The sequence below is a fragment of the Myotis daubentonii genome, chromosome X (assembly GCF_963259705.1).
Source record: "Myotis daubentonii chromosome X, mMyoDau2.1, whole genome shotgun sequence".
NCBI classification, from domain to species: Eukaryota; Metazoa; Chordata; class Mammalia; order Chiroptera; family Vespertilionidae; genus Myotis; species Myotis daubentonii.
In genome coordinates, this window is record NC_081861.1 from 126617096 (window position 1) to 126636648 (window position 19553).

The 19553-nt window shown below is 40.6% G+C and overlaps 1 protein-coding gene across 1 annotated transcript in view; it reads right to left on the reverse strand.

Annotated features, from left to right (window-relative positions):
- PHEX (phosphate regulating endopeptidase X-linked) overlaps window positions 1-19553 on the reverse strand; it is a 195036-nt gene that overhangs the window by 102931 nt on the left and 72552 nt on the right. The window contains exon 12 of the mRNA XM_059679129.1: window positions 6353-6454. Within this exon, the coding sequence (XP_059535112.1) occupies window positions 6353-6454 (102 nt within the window). The remainder of the gene's footprint in view (window positions 1-6352; window positions 6455-19553) is intronic.

Consider the following 19553-nt stretch of genomic DNA (forward strand, 5'->3'; position numbering starts at 1 on the left):
GGGGTCGCGACCCACAGGTTGAGAACCGCTGCTCTATATGGTACTCCCTGTTGAGGACAGTGAGGGAGAGGAGATACAACGCCACTAACTAGGCTTGTCTGTGCATATGACAGTCAGAGAGATACACAGCCAGGGAGACAAGAGCCAGAGAGTACTTACAAGCTCAAGATGGTGACTCGTGTGAACCAGGGACCCTGAAGGGAGAAATCCCAAAAGATGGTTTACATGGTTTTGTCAGTCCCTGGCTGTCCCTGGGTATGCACTGGAATGGAGGCAGGAACCAAGGTGGCTGCATTCTTGAGCAGTTACGCAAACAGGCTTGAATCTGTACCAGGTTAGGACAGGAGATAGTTTGATAAGCCTTTCCTTGGCCTTTCTTCTACAAAACAATTTAGAGGGAATGTGTGAAATGAAACAGGAGTGGAGGTCCCAAGGGAAAGTAACAGCTGGAAGCAGAGTTGTTGGGATTAGTAAGGAAGAAAGAGCCGGAGGAAGCCCTGCCCGCAGGCTGCAGGGACACATGTAGTGATGAAGAAGGGAAAGCAGCAAAGTGGGCACTCCCCGAGTCAGGTGCCCCCACACAGCATGTTTGGGCTCAGAAGCATCCTCCCCTAGACTCCCAGGACCGCTTTGTGTCTCCATCACATTAACTAACACTTCTCCCCATCTGCTTGGGATCCACGCCCTGCTGTGCCTTCCTGGGACTGTGAAAAGCCCTGCAGAAAAGGGACTGCAGTTGATCACCTCTGAATCTGCAGCTCCTGCTACATGTCAGTTCCGGAAATGTCTGTGGAACTGAATTTGCTGAAGTGGTGCTAGCATCCAGATGCTAGCATCCAGTGTGTTGTCACCTTAAGGCGAGGAAGGATGGAAAGAGCGCATACCCCAGGGCTGTGTCCTAGCTGGGGAGCTCCTAGAACTAGACCCTGAGACAAGGATTCACGTGCAAGCAGTTCATCAGTTCATTTGGGAAGTAGAAGAAACACCAAACACCGATAGGGGTCTGGGGAAGTGAAAGGAAAAAGGGAGGGTATCTGTTTGAGCCAGCTGTCAGTGTGAGCAGCTGGAGTTCACCCCACTGGAGAAGCTCTGGGAGCCTGTGCAGAACACACACTAGAGGGAGGAGGGTGCTGGGGCACATACATGACAAACCCCATCAATCTTTGGGTGTGCTCATTCCCCCAGACTATTGGGCCTTTTGTGTGGGTGGCATAGCAGACTCCAGCAGGAAGAGAAAGCTCTCAGGCAAAATGCAGATGCTGGCGGTTGGAAGTCAAGATAAGGGTGCTGTGCAATGGTAATGGCAAGGGCAGCGGGCCTCAAACCTGAGCATGCATCAGAATCACCCAGAGGGCTTGTTAAAATGCAGGTCACAGGATCCCACTCCCATAGTTCAGCAGGCCCGGGGAGAGAACCAAGAATTTGCATCTCTAACAAGTTCCCAGGTGAGGCCACTGCTGCTGGTCTAGAAGCACTTGAAAACCACCGGACTCGGGATGTGGGCCCAACACGGTTGGTACAGACTGGATACTTGCGGGAAATCTAAAATCTAGAGTCAGGCAGAGCTTAAAGATGAAGGAACCCAGAATGTCACCACAAAATATGTCTCTTAAACATGAAAATTATTTTGAACTGAAGGTAACAGAAGCAACAGGTATAAGTTCTCTGCTCTCCTCCAATTTGCAAGACATAAATTTTCAGTTGTCCTCCTCCCCTCTATACCAGGAAGGATAAAAGTGAATCAATGGAGACAACTTTAGACCCTAACAGCCTGGAGATATACCAGAGGAGTCTATGTAACATATTTCACTAACTAACCTGTACCTACCATTAGTTTCCAATACATTTGCCTTCCCACAACTGCCACATTTGGAAGTCTAAAACCACTTTCCTTTGTCTTGTCATTTTTCTCTACAAATTCATTGTTCTTTGTGGAAGATGCCATATAAGCCCGAGTTCTAAGCCACCTCTTTGAGTTACTCATTTCTCTGAGTTTCTCTCAGATATGTATGAGATATACATGTTAATCAACTTCTGTTTGTTTTTCTCTTATTAACCTACTAGCAGCCCAGCGCGCAAAATTGCAAGAGGTGCCCCGCCGTGCTGCAAGAGCTGCTGCTCACAGGCCAGTGGGGAGGGACCAAGGGGTGCTCCATGTACCTCCTGGTGACAAGTCATTTGGTCGTTACAGCGTTATGGCCAGTGGCTTTTTATAATATAGATCTTTTGTTATAGTCAAGAGCTTAGAATGGTAAAAGGAAACATTATTTCCTCTCCAACAGAGACAAAACCAAAGAGATGAGATACACTTTTGTTTGTCCTCTCTATAGGAGCATTCCTCCCACCTCACCAAAAGCCTGTGCCCAGGAGTCACGTGACTGTGGAAATGGGGCCATGCAGCAGGAACTCTCACACCTGCCAAGGTTAGAGCCACTCACAGCATCCTGAGGATATAGCTCCCCTAGGAGTCCCATCCAGGTCTTTTTCTCTGGGGGTGGCTTCGCAAGCATAGGTTCCAGGGCAAAGAGTACAAACAAACAATTTTCCTAAAACGATCCAGCTTCTGGCTACAGAATCAAATCCAACTGGTGACCAATGGAGTTCAGGAAGCTGCTCCTCCTGATCTGACACAGAGCTCTCCAGCAGAAGCCTTGCCCCCACTGCCAGGACAGCGGAAGGCAGTGCTGTGTCCCTTCCTGCCACACCTCAGAATCATTACGTAGTGACCTTGAGATCCTCCTGCTCAATTCTGGAAAAAGTAAACCTTTCAGAAGACAACCCCAAAATAATCTGTATCACTTTACATGCACTCAACATCTATGCTAACCCAAAAAAATAGCAGGCCTCCTGTCTTTTGCGGCTTGTTTACAATAAGAGCACAGGCTGGCAGGGAACACAGAATCCTAAATAAAAATTGGTGCTTATTTCACCATATTAAACTCCCAACTGAAACCTACACTGTCGGTTTCACAACACAAAACCACTCGTGACCTCTTAAGAGATGAGAGGGAAGGCAGGGAGATAGAGATAACAAATTTATCCTTTACAGGAACAGAAGCATCCTTGTTTACCTTTTACAGTGATCACCCCTAGCCAAGAGCATGACAAAGCCACATCCCCACACTTACATTTTGAGACCAAGGTGTTAGCCTCAGACCACTGCAGGTATCTGGACCCTCCCAGTTCAGGAGGCCAGTCACCAGGGAATGCTGAGGTCAACACCCCTTAGGAGATGCTGTAATTAGCTGCAGTCCAGAGCTGAACAGTAAAGGAAAGAAAAGCTTCTCCCCTTGCAATTCGGAACATTTGTTTCCATTTTCCCAATGGGTTGCCAAGTGACTCAGCATTGGCCCGTGTGGGCACTATTATTGATGAGAAATCTTCCACTTGGGTGATATACTGCATACAACACATGCCTACAGAACAATGCCAAGTCATACCAGGAAGAGCAGGAGAATTTTTCACCTCCACTTCCGATGTAGGCAAATTCTGTCTTAATGCAGGGGCTACTTAGTATCAGAAAGACAAAGCCCTAAGATTGTCAGAGAGTTCCTTCTAAGATTCAAGGAATCATTAGGCTGAGCCTCTCCTTGCTTGTTGACTATTAAAAGGCAATCAAATCGAGGACAGCAGAGAAAAAGGGCAAGAAAAAAATAATTTTTCAAAAACAACCCAGGGCAGAAAAGCTGCATAAAAGCCTTCAGCTGTCTAAATGTTGTCTTTGTGAGTACTACGAGCTCCACCCAGAGGTCATTTCTAGAACTGCATGTTCATTGAATTCGGAGGAAAAAATCTCCATCTCCTGGGGTCCAGGGTCTGACCGGCCTTTGAAATCTGTTGGAAATTCTTGGACCACATTCCCTCTTTCTTGCCTTTCATTACAGGAACTGCTCTGAACTCTGAAATACAGATATACTCGGGGAACCGGATGAGATCCAGTAGAACAACTGCCTTTGATATCTGCACTCCTGGCAGGTTGAACTCAGCTCAAAGACAGCCTGGAGTGTTCAAAGAATACAACAGGTCCTCAGATAACATTATTTCACTAACATCGTTTTGTTAGAACATTGATGAGATACCATAGGAATTTAACTCTTGTGTATATCGATTAACCTATGGTAAAACTGGTTTCATTATATATCGTATCATTTAAAGTTGCAGCACCTACTGATGACCTTAACTGGGGACTTACTGTACCTTTAAAAGAAAAACTGAAGAGTGAAGAGCAACTCAGGGGGGCAAGCACAAACATGCCTAATATTAAGACTGAGAACAATCCTCCTTAAAGAACCAATTGGTCACTTGCCTTGAAGGCCTAAAGGTAAGGCATCCACTCCCTTATGCAACTCAGAAGATCTCTGTGGGGGCAATCGCCAGCCATACTTCCCAAAGAACTGACTGCAGAACCCAGAACATTCACCTAGTACCCATCCATTCATAACAGGCACACACCCCTCACCACACTACCCCATCCTCCACACTGATGACCCTTAGTCCACAAGGGGTCAGGTGAGGATCAAGAGCCCACAATGCACCAAGCTGTGATCTACCCAGTAGAAAAAAAATCCTATTCCAGATAGCACAAGCTAGCCTACAAATAAATGAAGCCTTAAAAAAAAACACAGTATGTTGGTGCTGAAAGTTGCATCTACCATCTGGAAAGCTTCTCCTCACAGCCTGCATGCTCCTGCCTTCATCAGCTTGCGCCTTACATGACTTAAGACAGCTTTGACAGATTCTGAAAGTGGAAAAAAATCAAACTTGCCCTTTGTCTTCCTCCAACACCCCCAACCCCTGCTGTCCAATTCTTTCTTCACTGTAAACACTGAACAGCCTTTTTCTGTCTATTGATAAAAATATCTATGGCAATGTTTATCCATCTCAGGAGTATTTAAGCTCTAGGAAATATCCTTGCTAAACCTCTGCATATTCTCATTTCAACAAGGCTAAGCATTCCCAGAATGCTGCCCTTTTTTTAATGGACTTTATTTTTTTAGGGCAGACTTAGGTTCACAGCAAAATTGAACAGAAAGTTCACAGATTTCCCATACACCCTCTGCCCTCACACCTGCATAGCTGCCCCATTAACAACATCTGCACCAGAGTGGTACATTTCTTACAATCAATGAACCTACACTGACACATCATCATCACCCAGAGTCCATAGGTTACATTAGGATTCACAGAATGTTGTACATTCTATGAGTTTGGACAAATGGATCATGACATGTATTCACCATTACAGTATCATACAGAGTAGTCTCACGGCTCTAAAAGTCCCCTCCCTCTTTGTTTCTTGACCAGACGGCAAAAATATTTGTGCACAGCATAACTCAATATGACTCTAAGCGGTATTCCTTGGGCCGGCCTAGTGATAAGAATCACCAGGCTGACTGATTATCACAAATGTTCAGACTTCACCCTCAATTCACTAAATCAGATCTTGTTGGGGAGGGGCTCAGAAAGCTATAGAGAATCCAGACACCCCAGGTGATCGCTATCATCAGAAAAGTCTCAAAAATACATCTCTAAAGAAAAGATGCTGCTAATTTCAGAGTTTCCCAGATGCACAGCAGCATCTGTTAAGAATGTAGCAGGGATTGCCTACCCACTTGAGCTCCAGCTCCATCAGAATAACTAGAATTCAAGGTGGGTCCCATTCTTTATTTTCAAAAGCATGGCTGCTAATACTTTCCTCATTTATTCCCTTATCTGGTTGCACAGTACCAGAAATTTTTACAAGGCCTAGCAAGTGTCCACTTCTATTAGGAAATCTTTTTTTCTATTCCTCCACAATGGCCTACCACTGGTCTCCAGTTTGCATGCATGCTAGGCGGATCATTTGTGCAAAATAATGGGTTAGAAAGTAAATCTGCTAGGTTACAGGAAAGGATTTGCCTGAGGACATTTGCACACATCATGCACGAACAGAAGGACACATGGCCAATATGGATTTTTCTCCTTTGTGCCTTGAGGGCTTTTCTGCCAACTGTTCCCCGAGGCTCCCCACAGCTCTGCATTCTGCCATAGCCAATGATGGTTTATGGCAAAAATGCGCTGGGCAGCAAGCCATGTGTCTCTTATAGACGGCAATTAGGAGGAAAGAAGGAAAGGCTGAATTACAAGGTGTTTAAAATGTAATTCAAAAAAGAAAAAGTCATCTTATTTTCTCTTACCTGCTGGTGATGAGATCTATGTATTCATCCCAAAAGAGAAACCCAACTTTAGGGTCATTCGGAGTCAACAGCTCAGTCAATATAAAAATCAACCACATAATGTTGAGCATGAAAATCCATTAAAGCAAAAGTCAGGATTTGGTTTCTTTTTTTTCTCCATAAACTGGAATCCTTACCTTTTCTTTGGCTTTCTTTTTGGTTCCTGCATCCATCCACTCATTTTCCTTCTCCAGCATGTCAATAAAGGCCCAGCGAACACCCTCAATCATTTCTTCCATCTACCAAAAAAAAAAAAAATACCCGAAGATGCAGATTAAAAAATCAAAAAGCTTCAGACCAGGTTTTCTAGGCCATGAGAAAGTTCAATGCTAAACATGGTGGGAAAGAGGCTCCTTTCAGCTTGACTCTATGCTCTAGCAACATTACCTTTCCTAGAAAAAAATCTCCCCCCCCACTGCTAGAGATAATTAACCATTTATTTCCATGAGAACAATTATTAGCCCATCCTTATCAAGGTAGCAACTAATTTCAATAGTTGCTACCTTTAATAAGGGTTTGAAAGAGAGAAGCAAAGGCCCTTTAATTAGGGTTTGAGAGAGAGAAGCGAAGGTCTGGGCTGTATATTTCAGACAGGTATTGCAGAATAAAGTGAGTGAACAGTTGAAAGAGATGCTATTAACAAAGAAACAGGCAGGGAGAACTAGCACCCCAAAGTATACATCTCCAATATAAATCACACTTATGTCAGAAGCCCAGTTCTTTCCAAATTTAGTGCCAGTGGTTAAACCAAATGTTTGGCTCTTCTCTGTTGTCTTCCTACTCTCCTCTCGACTCCCTTGCAGCTCAAAAAAAGTCTTATGTTATTTCAAATCTCAAATGGTAGGTTTAAGGGGTGGGTGCTACTGAAAAGCTCTCTTCTGAAATGCCTGTCCCAAAATGTTTCATCAATGAGACCACACCCATGTTCATGATGTGTTTGCCCTGGCTTTTCTTCCAGTGTGTGATTGTGCATCAGCAGAGGGGGTGGGGGAGGGAGATGCTAACACTTAACTTCAGAGACCTTGCCTGGTTATGGATGTAAACTTCTCAAAATCTCATTCTCCTTCTGAGATGCTCCAGTTTTCTCAACGGGAGACTCAAGAAAGAATACATACTGGGTTTAGCACCAGAATTAAATTTTTCATTTGATATTAGGGGGTTGTAAATCCATTTTTAGAATTAATTCTAGAAGGGAAAAGGTTTAGATATTCCCTTGGTTCTATAATGAATTGTCAGCACAAAGCTCAAAACAATTTTTTCCTGTTTAATAAGTTTTCAGCTATGTTTTCAGTTCAATAACAGTTGTAAGGGAACCAGAGCTGTAAATCAGTGGGCTGGGTTCCATCATATGTAAATAAGAACAAATAGCAGATGGAAAAGGGAGGGGGGGACTTCACAGCTATTTCTTCCCAACTTAGTAAAAACATTAAAAGAGAAATCTCAACGTGGGATTGGGGCATGATAAAAACATGAAATGACAGAAGAGCAAAGACCCTTTAAAATTACTAAGTCACTGATTCTCAATCTCATCTGCACATAGGGATCATTAGGAGTAGCTTTAAACAATCCTGAGACCTCAGCATCAGGATTCTGATGGCATTGGTCTGTCTGGGTGTACCCTGGATGCTGGGAGTTTTAAAAGCTCCTAGGTCCATGGTCGGCAAACTGCGGCTCACGAGCCACATGCGGCTCTTTGGCCCCTTGATTGTGGTTCTTCCTAAGCCTTAGGAGTACCCTAATCAAGTTAATAACAATGTACCTACCTATATAGTTTAAGTTTAAAAAATTTGGCTCTCAAAAGAAATTTCAATCTTACTGTTGATATTTGGCTCTGTTGACTAATGAGTTTGCTGACCACCGTCCTAAGTGATTGTGCACACAGGGTGGAGACACAGTGTGTGCGTCTCCACCTATTTTACAGATAAGGAAATAAAAGTCAAGGCAGTCCATAGTCCCAGCTAGGGAGGGTCAGAGCCAGGACCTCACCACAGTGCTAAATGACAGCCATGAGCTCAGAACTCCTAGAGGTGTCCCTAATAAATCGAGGAAAATGCTAGGGAAACAGAAGGGAACCAACAGAGATGCATAAGTAAACATTTCAAATAGGAAACCCACACAAGGACAGTGTTAAAACAACAAGGAAGTCTCTAGGGACTGGATCTTTTGCCTGTGCAGCTATCAGCACCCCTAGTCTTTATGACCTCATCATGCAGCAGCTCACATCATCTAGTCCATCACCTTCACATAAAGAGAGATGCAGTATCTTCCCAAACTAGGAAGGGACAATCAGGATGGAAAGAAGTGAATGGATTGACTTTAGAGGGGTTCAGTGACCAAATTAATGGAATTGGGTGATTCATTTGTATGTGGAGAGGTGATGAAAGTGGAGAGATCAGATTAATTCCCAGATTTCAGGTGGGGGCAACTAAGTGGTTCCTGCTGCCATTTTCTAAGACTGGGAAAGAGAAGGGGCTGGAGACAGAAGCCATACATCAGTGGGATGAAGAGGGCATGAAAGGACGGCAAGTCAGAGAGAAAGCAAAGACAGAGTAAGAGTGCTTGTAGGGTTCAGAGAGGGGTCTGTGGGTTTTGGGTTTGGGTTGTGTGCATGTTTATTGATGCTGCTACTGCTGCTGCTGTGTGGTTGTTGACCATATAAGATGTTTGACTATTTATTTATTTATTTTGTTTTATTGCTTAAAGTATTACAAAGAGTATTACATATGTCTCCTTCCTCCCCCCTTGACCTTCCCGCGGCCTCCCCTACCCCCCAGTGTCTTGTGTCCATTGGTTATGCTTATATGCATGATATTTGACTATTTAAATAGCAGTGGAAACTCAACAATTAAAAAACAAAACAACAACAACAACAAAAAACCCTGATTTTAAAATGGACCAAAGACACCTCATCAGGAAAATGCAAACTGAAACAACAATGAGATACCACAATACACCTACTAGAATCCACAACACTGGCAACACCAAATGCTGGTGAGAATGTAAAGGAACAGAACTTTCGGTCTTGAGAATACAAATGGTATATTCACTTTGGAAGACAGTTTGACAAGTTCTTACAAAACTAAACTTACTCTTACTATATGATGCAGCAATCATGCTCCTTGGTATTTACCCAAAAGAATGAAAAATTTCTGTTCACACAAAACCTGCACATAGATGTTTATAGCAATTTTATTCATAATTGCCAAAATTTGGAAACAACCAAGATATCCTTCAGTAGGTATTGAATGAATAAACTGTGGTAAAGCCACATAATGGAGTATTATTATTCAGTACTACAAATAAATGGCTGGGTGGCTCAGTTGGTTGGAACATGATCTCTCGATCTCTCTCTCTCTCTCTCTCTCTCTCTCTCTCTCTCTCTCTCTCCCCTTTCCTCTCTCTCTAAAAGTCAATAAAAACATATCTTCAGGTGAGGATTTAAAAAATAAATTAAAAAAATAAATATGCATATAAATTCTTTGATCTCTTCCCTCCCCCCTTCCCTTAAAGAATCCTCAGTCTATTGCATGCTTCCATGTCTCTCCATCTATTTTGTTTGTCAGTTCAATGGGGGGAGGTGAGAAGGGGAACATCTGTAATACATCTGTAATACTTTCAACAATAAAGATAAATCTTAAAAATTAAAAAATACAAAAGTTAAATAAAATAAGTGAACTATCACATAAGAAAACATGAAAGAACCATAAATGCATATTACTAAGTGAAAGAAACCAATCTGAAGAGGCTACATATGGTATGATTCCAACCATATGCCATTCTGGAACAGGCAAACTATAGAGACAATTTTTAAAAAAATCAGTGGTTCCCATGGTTGGGGGTGGGGAGAGAAAATGAATAGGCAGAGCACAAAAAAGATACTCTGTCTGACATTATAATTATGGATATATGTCATTATACTTTTATCCAAATTCATATAATGTACAACACCAAGAGTGAACCCAAAGGTAACCTATGAACTTTGAGTGATTATGATGTATCAGTGTAGGTGCATCTTTGGTAAACAAATATACCTCTGTTAAGTGATGTTGATAATGGTAGACTACATGTATGGGATCAGAGGGTATATGAAAAATGTCTGCACATTGTTCTCAATTTTATTGTAAATCTAAAACACTCTAAAAATGTCTTTTTTTAATTGAAAAATATATAGTGATTTGACCCAGTGAAGAGGAAAACGCTGACAATATGGGAGTGAAAAAACACACGAATAAACCATGAGAGGGTAAAGGGAACGGTATCCAAAGAATACAGAAGCCCCTTGAACAACACAGGTTTGAATTGCCATGGGTCATCTTATATGTGGATTTTCAAATGCCATTCCTGGGCATTATGATAACTATCAAATTAACTAACATTTTAAGCATTTTGCATAAGTTTCCAAAGCTCTCTATCTGCCCACTGCTGATTAGCGTGCCAAATGTAAACAAAAATTGAGGCAAAAAGATTTCAGCCTATTGCCAGGACGAAGAGTAATAAACAGTTGACTCATATGCAGCTTCCTTCTACCTCTTCCTTTCCTTCTTGCCCCTCTCCCCCGCCCCGCACCCCACCTGTGTCTTCCCTAAATATCCATTCTTTGGTAACTCAACATCCTTATGGCCCTCTCATAGATGTCAAAACCCAAGTAATGATAACTTCCCTCTTTGCTTTTCCATGAGCCTCAATACTCTCTGCCCTAGGCCTCTCAGGCACCACCACCCCTCGCCCCAGGCCCCAACACAGGTTCTCAACTTTCTCTTTTTTATAGACTTTACAGACTTTTTATATAAAATTTCTGTGAAATGGTGCTGAACTACCCCAGCAGACTTCAAGAGCAAGGAAAATCTTTGAAGCTAATTAATGTCATTAGTTGGCATGTCAATACAAATAAGAGAAATAATGATTGTAGCATGCTGGAACTACAAAGATAAATCCACTGAGCACTTCTGATTTTTATCTTTAAACTACTCCACAGCATCACATAATAATATCACCTTCAGACAAGTCATGTTCCCTGAGGCAGCAAAAGCCTGCTATAATTTTAAAATGCATAAAGAGAGAGAAATTGTATTACTTCATCAAACCTTGACCTAATGCTCCAACAAGGCAACATATAATATTAATAGAAATTACTTAAAGTGGAAGTCATAGGGTGAAGTTATCCATAGAAAAATATTTATTTAGAGTCAAAAGTCAAAATATAACATATAAAAATTAACCCAAGTGTTATGATAAAATCGGTCACATTCAGGATAACAGCCCTCCAGGCAAAGCAGCAACTTATTAGGCATCTATTTATTTCTGATTTTATGGATCTACAGTGTGAAAATACAGTTCATTTGATTGGTCTATGGGCAGTTGTTATTTCTTTACCTCAACCAGTGTTATTTAAAAGTTGGTTCCCCTTCTCTTTCTCTGTACCCCAGGATTTTTCCCATAACGTTCTACATCAGACACTGGTGAATCCACATGCATATGCATGCACCTGTTATGCTTCCATCAAAGGTTTTCTGTAATGAGATTCTTCTACCTTAGTAAATTACAAATTGTCTCACCTGTTATTTCTCTTTTGACCTCTCCTTAACCTTTTCCCCATTACATGGATATAGGAACTTCATGTGTTTTATAGAGTCAAGATGGTCCAATTAATGCATTTGAAGGGACATATGCCAATACAGGCATACCCTGTTTTACTGCGCTTTCCTTTGTTGTGCTTCACAGTTATTGCATTTTTATCAACATCTCATAGACACCCCCCCACCACCAGCAAAAAAAGATTGCTACTTATTAAAAGCTCAGGTGATCATTAGCAATTTTAGCAATAAAGTATTTTTAATTAAGATATGTAACACTGTTTTTAGACATAATATTACTGCATGCTTAATAGACTATAGTACAGTCTGTAGCAATAAATCCTATGTGGCCAAATCAGATCCTACCTCATAGGCATGAATCCCAAACACTTAAGCCCACACATTCAGTGCCTTCTCTGAGATCTGTTAGACATATAATCAGAATATAGGTGTGCGTTTAATTGCCATTTATATTTATTTGGATCATGATTTAGATCAAATAAGACCATAGATATATAAGCAAACTCTAAAGTGTTGAAGGGGATCAGAATTTGCAACCCCACAATATGCCTCTTTGGCATAAGGATTACTGTTAAGAAACAGCAGACAAAGGAAAAGCTCTGAAAACTTGTAAGAGACATGGACACTCATAAGGGGAATCTTCATTTGTCAGGGTATCTCCCTCTCTTCACTAGGAAAAGGAGGATGACTCAATATCTAGAAATAAGATCTTATCACTAGAGAAGGCAAAGATTTAAATCTGTATTACAACCTTACCTTCATGTACTATGCTTTTCCTGATCACCCCCCATAACTGGCTTTCCTCCCCCCGCCTCAATATCTTTTCTCTTTTGTCTTTAGCTGGGGATGGTATTTAAGGTGGAGGCTTGGTCTATTTTGAAGAGTTACTCAATTGTCCTGGATCTCTCTCATGTATACAGGAGTGCACATGTTATTAAAATTCTGTTTGTTTTTCTTCTGTTAATATATCTTTTAAGTACAGAAGGGTCTCAGCCAAGAACCTGAAAAGGTAGAGGGAAAATTCATTTTTCCTTCCCTACAATGTTCTGTAAACTTAAAGTTATTAGTTTTACAATATTGTGTCTCACATATTTTTCACATGATATGATTTTCATCTCTCACATAATATAGCAGTTGCTCAATAAATACAAATTGATTTATGTTTTCATAACCTCCAGTGGGAATATAGCTAATATGTGAAACTTAATCAAATATTGTTTGCATATGCTAAGGTACAACAGTTATCCCAGCAGTTATTCCAGATATAAACTTTAGTGAAAATCAAATGACTCAGTAAGTTAGCCCAGTCCATTCTGAGATTGGTGATTCCAGCATGATATAGGACAAATGGCTAAGAATGGTTTAAATATATATTAATATATCTGGTAGAAATACTCATAGGCTGATAGTGTTACCATTATAATTAGCTAGTTATTCATATTAATAATAGAACAGATGTGAAGGGAAGGCAGACATTATAAGCATGGCCGTCTGGGCAGCTTCACCAGGAAGTTGCAATTTCACACTCCCTGCAGATCACTGGAAGAAGGGGTCCAACAAAGGGGAAGATGAGCGCATGTGCCATAAAGTTGAGGTGACGTAGAGTCTAACCTGGGAACAAAAACAATTGTCCAGAGGGGCTGGAGCCACTGCAAGCCCATGAAAATTTGGCAATACATAATCCCCAAAGGAATTCTCTCTTGTTCCTCTTGTTTCACTCCTGCTTCCTTGCACTCGCCCATGCTCCCTCCATAGCCACGTGACCCTAGAAGCCCAGATGCAATGGACTACAGCTGGGAAAATAAGCTACCCTGGCCAGATGCTGGACTGGACTATGCAAATATGGAGCAGAGACTCTGGGCATTGGCTTTGATCTTAGCCCTGATGAAGACAAAATGGGGCTTTTTCTATGGCGGGACGGAGGGAGGTAGGACCTGGTAAACGCAGGAGTTTAATTCCACAGAAATAAAACTTTCCACTATACTACATCCTCCTATGGGGGCCTCCATAAAATCTTTTCCTCATGGTACCCCAAGAAGCCCATTTCCACTGGCAATTGGTAGAAACACAGAGGACACCCTACCAATTACAATAGAGTTCTTAAAAAAGACGAAAAAGAAAAATCTTCAAGGTTGAGTATGTGTATTAATTTTAAAATAATGTAATTTTAATGAAATTCTTAAATAAGACAATGCTGAATAGATTTTCCTCTTTAATAACTTAGAAATAATAAGTAATATCTTAATAAAACCTAACATTAAAAATTCTCCTGTCCTAGCCAGTTTTTCTCAGTGGTTAGAGTGTTGGCCCGCAGTCCAAAGGGTCTCGGGTTTGATTCCAGTCAAGGGCATGTATCTCAGTTGCAGACTCGATCCCCAGCATTGGTTGATGCTCATATGGGAGGCAACCAATCAATGTGTTTCTTTCACGTCGATGTTTCTCTCTATCTCTCCCCCTTACTTCCACTCTTTCTAAAAATCAATGGAAAAAATATCCTCGGGTGAGGAACAACAACAACAACAACAACAACAAAAATTCTCCAGTATCCCCATTGTCTTGATCAGGGCAATGTTCCTTAAGTTATAACCACTTGACTAGTGAATGTGAAAAATGAAAATCATTATCATTAATTTATGTGGCTTGCCCTGAAGAAATAGGCTACAATCTGAGGGAAGTCCCTAAAAGTTTTCTTTCTGACAATTTACTAGAAATAGAGACATTAAATAAATCAATGTACCAATAAATATTAAATATTCATTTACTCATTATTTACATACTCTATTTATAAACTGGGTTTGAATTGATTCTTGATAAAGATGTAATAATGGCACTAAAATAAGAAGTAAAGAAGAGACCCATATTGAGGTGGGAGAAGTGGTAAATTCAGAAAAACTAAGGATAGTTAGAAAATGCTGAGGTTTCTAGCAGCCAAGCGAGCTAATAAAACAAATCATACCAGTTTGTCAGGATTAACAAACTTGCATAGCTAGTTTGCAAAAGAAAAATCATGTTGGCAAAAGGAAAAAGGATATCAAGTTATTTGAGCCCCAGACATGCTATAAAGCATGTTAGTTTGGTGGTGCAAAAGTTTAGTGTGTCCTTTTATCAAAAAGCCTGAGACTGGGTCAAGGACACATGCCTGGTTGTGGGCTCGATCCCCAGTAGTGGGTGTGCAGGAGGCAGCTGATCAATGATTCTCTCTCATCATTAATGTTTCTATCTCTCTCTCTCCTTCTCCCTTCCTCTCTGAAATCAATAAAAATACATTGCTTAAAAAAGCCTGAGACTGGGGTGAAGGAAATAAGGAGTAAAATCCTATTTACTGAATATGAACAGATAGGTTGTATTCTAATTTCATAACTCATCTTTTTCTGTTTCCCACTTTCCATATCTGAATGGGAATGGAATAAAGACCAGAATAAGGTTTAGAAGTCAACTGGTCTCATAATGATCAGGCCTTGGGCTGTGGGTAAACTCCCCCGAGCAAAATAATTCTTCCTGGTCACTTCAAAAATTCAGCTCTGTTGGAGGGCAAAAATGCTTTCTTCCAGTGAATGAATTTCCAGTGCAGGGTCTTCGCAGTCCACAGATCTGATCAGATAGGCTTGACAAGACTCTATGTGGCAAAGGCAACAGAGTCCAATGTTAGTCAGAGATGTAGACAACAAACAAGAAAGGTGGACCAAATGTGTTGTCATTGTAGAAGCATACTCAAGGATAAGGCAAGAGTAGCATCCACACTTATTTCAAGAGAATTCCAATGAGATTTCTAAACTATTTGTTGGGTGTCTTTTTATCAAAGGTTGCTTAAAAAGAACTGTCATACTTGGGGTCTGATTACATTCTTGTGATGAGATTTAGTCAGTAGAGAGTTGTGAAACCTGGATCTGTTATGGAAATTATATTTGACTCCTTGAGTAGTTTCATGAGACTCTCCTATGAGCCAGATTTAGCATTAAATGATATAGCAGGTTCTGAAATGTGGCCAAGGCACTAGCATTAAAAGGATCTTTACCCCAACTGAAAACTACTACATGGGCATGTACGGAGGACTAGGAACAGCAAAAACCCCAGGCACTTTCCTCGCTCTCACTTTTTCTTTTCTTCACTCTCACTCTTTCTAAGAGAAATTAGAAAGAGATGAGATCTCAGTGCAGAAGAGTTATCACAGTTTATGCCAGGACTTTGATGATATGAATTATTTCCATATGATTAATCTTAGGCACGACACACAGTAATAACAGTAGCTAACATTCACTGGGCATTTACCATGCACCAGACATTGTGCAAAGCCTTCTATGAAAATTATCTCATTCGGTCCTCACCATAAACCAATGAGGTAGGTGCAGTAATCCCCCTTTATCCACTGTTTCCCTTTCTGTGATTTCAGTTACCTGTGGTCAACCACAGTCCAAAAATATTAAATAGAAAATTCCAGAAATAAACAATTCATACGTTTTAACTTGTGTGCTGTTCTGAGTAGCATGATGAAATCTTATGCTGTCCCACCCAGGATGTGAATCATCCCTTTGTCCAGCGGATCCACACTATGTATGCTTCCCACCCGTTAGTCACTTAGTAGTTGTCTTACATATCAGATCGGTGATGAGAGAGAGAATATTCACAAAACTTTCATTACAGTATATTGCTATAATCGTTCACTTGCTCACTTGCACCTCTGCTATCACTATGAGAACATGGCAAGGCTAGCCAGGCTGAAAGAAGTAAGACAACTGGAGCAGAGCCGAGTCATCCAGATCACCTCTGCTGAAGCCAACCTAGACCAGCCAACCCCCAGACACTCGAGAAGCCTGCCAAAATAAGCAGAGTTGCCCCTGCGAACCCAACTGACTCCAGCTGTATCAGCAATAATTGTTTATTGGTAAAACCCACTGAGGTTTTGTGATTGATCATTATGCAGCATTACTTTAGCAGCAGAAACTCATGTACCATTTATACAGGAAGACAGAGGTACAAAGAGATTAACTATCTTGCCCAAATTAATAAGAGTAGAGCTGGGATATGAGATGCTAATGCAACTTTGCAGAAAATAGGATGCGACTTCTATATGTCAATGTAACTATATTTAAAGACCTTTAAAATTCAAATCTCAGAGAAACTGATCTTGACATTGTAGCTGATACCATTGACTAGACACACAGAAACAGGCACACTTGGTGCCAGAGAGGATATCCTTTCTTTGCATGACTTGTGTAGAATGGCTATCCTGAGACCAACCCTCATGAGTACCAGCATCTGCAAGGAACGAAGAACCCCTTGTATCAGAGCATTGCTATAATGAATGACACTGACTTTCATGTGACTTCTGCCATCAACGTTAGAGTTACATCTCATTTCCTCAACCACTGAGAGAAACAGTGAGTGGGGGAATGGGGGAACTTGAATATTAATTGCAGGACATCAATTCAATTATCTTGGTTCACTAATGAGGTGGACTCCTAGTGTATGGAGGTTGCAAGTTCAAACTCCACCACTGCAATTGGACCCATGTGGGTACTTAAGTCTTCGGCACCAGCTGCAGCAGTATGGGGTGGGAGGAGAAACCTGTTCTTGGAATAAGAATTACTACAGGAATTGCTCACCAGAGCAGCTCGGAAACTTGGAAGCTACTGTAGGTCATCTATTTCATTACTTGAGGACATGAACAATGTCTTTACCATAAAGAGAAAAGAAGAATAAGCTACGAGAGTACAGGAGAAATTAGTGAATTGTTTTACACAGTAAGTAAAGGTTTAATTCTTCACTCAGTAAAGTCTGTATCTGAAGTGTAATAAAAGGTATGTTCCTCGATAACTAGATTAACCTTCTGTATACAGAATGTTTTAATGTATAAGAGACCAGTGACTTTAGCTTTGATTTGAGGGTTGACAAAGACTCTCTCCTTGACTAAACTTCAGCCAGATTCCTCTAAGCCAGCGGTTCTCAACCTGTGGGTCACCAACCCTTGGGTAGCGACCCCTTTGGGGGTCAAACGACCTTTTCACAGGGGTCGCCTAAGACCATCAGAAAACACATATATAATTACATATTGTTTTGTGATTAATCACTATGCTTTAATTATGTTCAATTTGTAACAATGAAAATACATCCTGCATATCAGATATTTACATGACGATTCATAACAGTAGCAAAATTACAGTTATGAAGTAGCAACGGAAATAATTTTATGGTTGGGGGTCACCACAACATGAGGAACTGTATTAAAGGGTCGCAGCATTAGGAAGGTTGAGAACCACTGCTCTAATCCCTCTTCTTTTTTTCTTTTTCTTTTTTTAAAATATTTTTAATTGATTTCAGAGAGAGGAAGGGAGAAGAGAGAGATAGAAACATCAGTGATGAGAGAGAATCACTGATCAGCTGCCTGCTGCACACCCCCTAGTGGGGATCAAACCCGCAACCGGGCATGTGCCCTTGACTGAAATTGAACCTGGGACCCTTCAGTCTACAGGCCGATGCTCTATCCATTGAGCCAAACCAGCTAGGGCTAAGCCCTCTTCTTTATTAGGTCTTGACCTTGGCCTCCATCCTGTCCTTGCCAGGCCTGCACAGCCCAGTTTTAGCAAGAATCCTAATTAAGTCAGTTTAGAGAGAATCCTCCACCCTTTATAACTGAGAAGCATACATATCTATTTGGTCAAACTCCTCAAAACCTGTCCCCCTTGCTAGCTGAGCACTCTGGCCTGCCTTCAGCAAAAGTCCCCTGATCCTTGATGTCTCCTCTTAGTAATTTTCCATCCATTGATCCCCTCAATATGCTGGTTGGCCATAAATTCCCAGCTGTTTAATCCAATCTCTCTCCCCTACTGTGAGAGTCTTCATACCTTTTGCAATAGTCCTGAATAAAGTCTTCCTTAGCATTTTAACAAGTATCAGAATATTTTTTCTTTAACAGGGTTCACCCTATAACAAAAACACAGAAAATTTGAGGGAACAGCAAAAAAAAAAAAAAGAAGAAGAAGAAAAAATGCCTATTGGCTGAATTGAGTATATGAATAAAGATAAGTAGTTTGGGACACTATCATGAAATAAAATAATATGGTTTAATAACTTGCTTCAGTGAAAATGTTTAAATGGGAGCTCCAATTTCACTGAATTTTCTAGAAATGACAGTTAAAGCAGAAAGATTGTCTGTGGATTGGTTGTTGTTGTTTTTTGCTTCAACACTTAATAGAAAATTGTTCTTGGACAATTTCACATTTGCCTTAGTAACTAAAGAATGGTAAACATTTTAAAAAGACTTTTTGATGAAAAATCTTACAGAGCCTTAGGTCACCATACCAAATATCAAGGATCACGCCTCAGAGTGATATATGTAGAAAATACTGGAAATTGAACTCAGTGTGTGGACTGAGCCAAAAAATATACCTAGAAAGTTGCTCTTAGATGAATTTTCTGATATCCAACTTATTTCTTATTGTTTCTTCTGAAAATTATGGAACATAAAAATGCAATGTCCACTGGTTAGACTTGAATTGATTAAAATTTCAACTGTATTTGTCTTTAAAATATTGAAATACTAGAAGCAAAATCTATTCCAACTGTTTCCTATCTCTAAAATACTAAGAAATAGAAAAATGTGTCTTTTCTTTTTATAATATATTAATATATGAATAAGTAATATCCTGATAAAGGTGAATTAATTATTAAAAAAGCTGCTGAGTCTCCTCATTATGACAGGTCTCTCCATGCCAGTCATGAAAATGGTGAAAATTCTAGTTTTTTG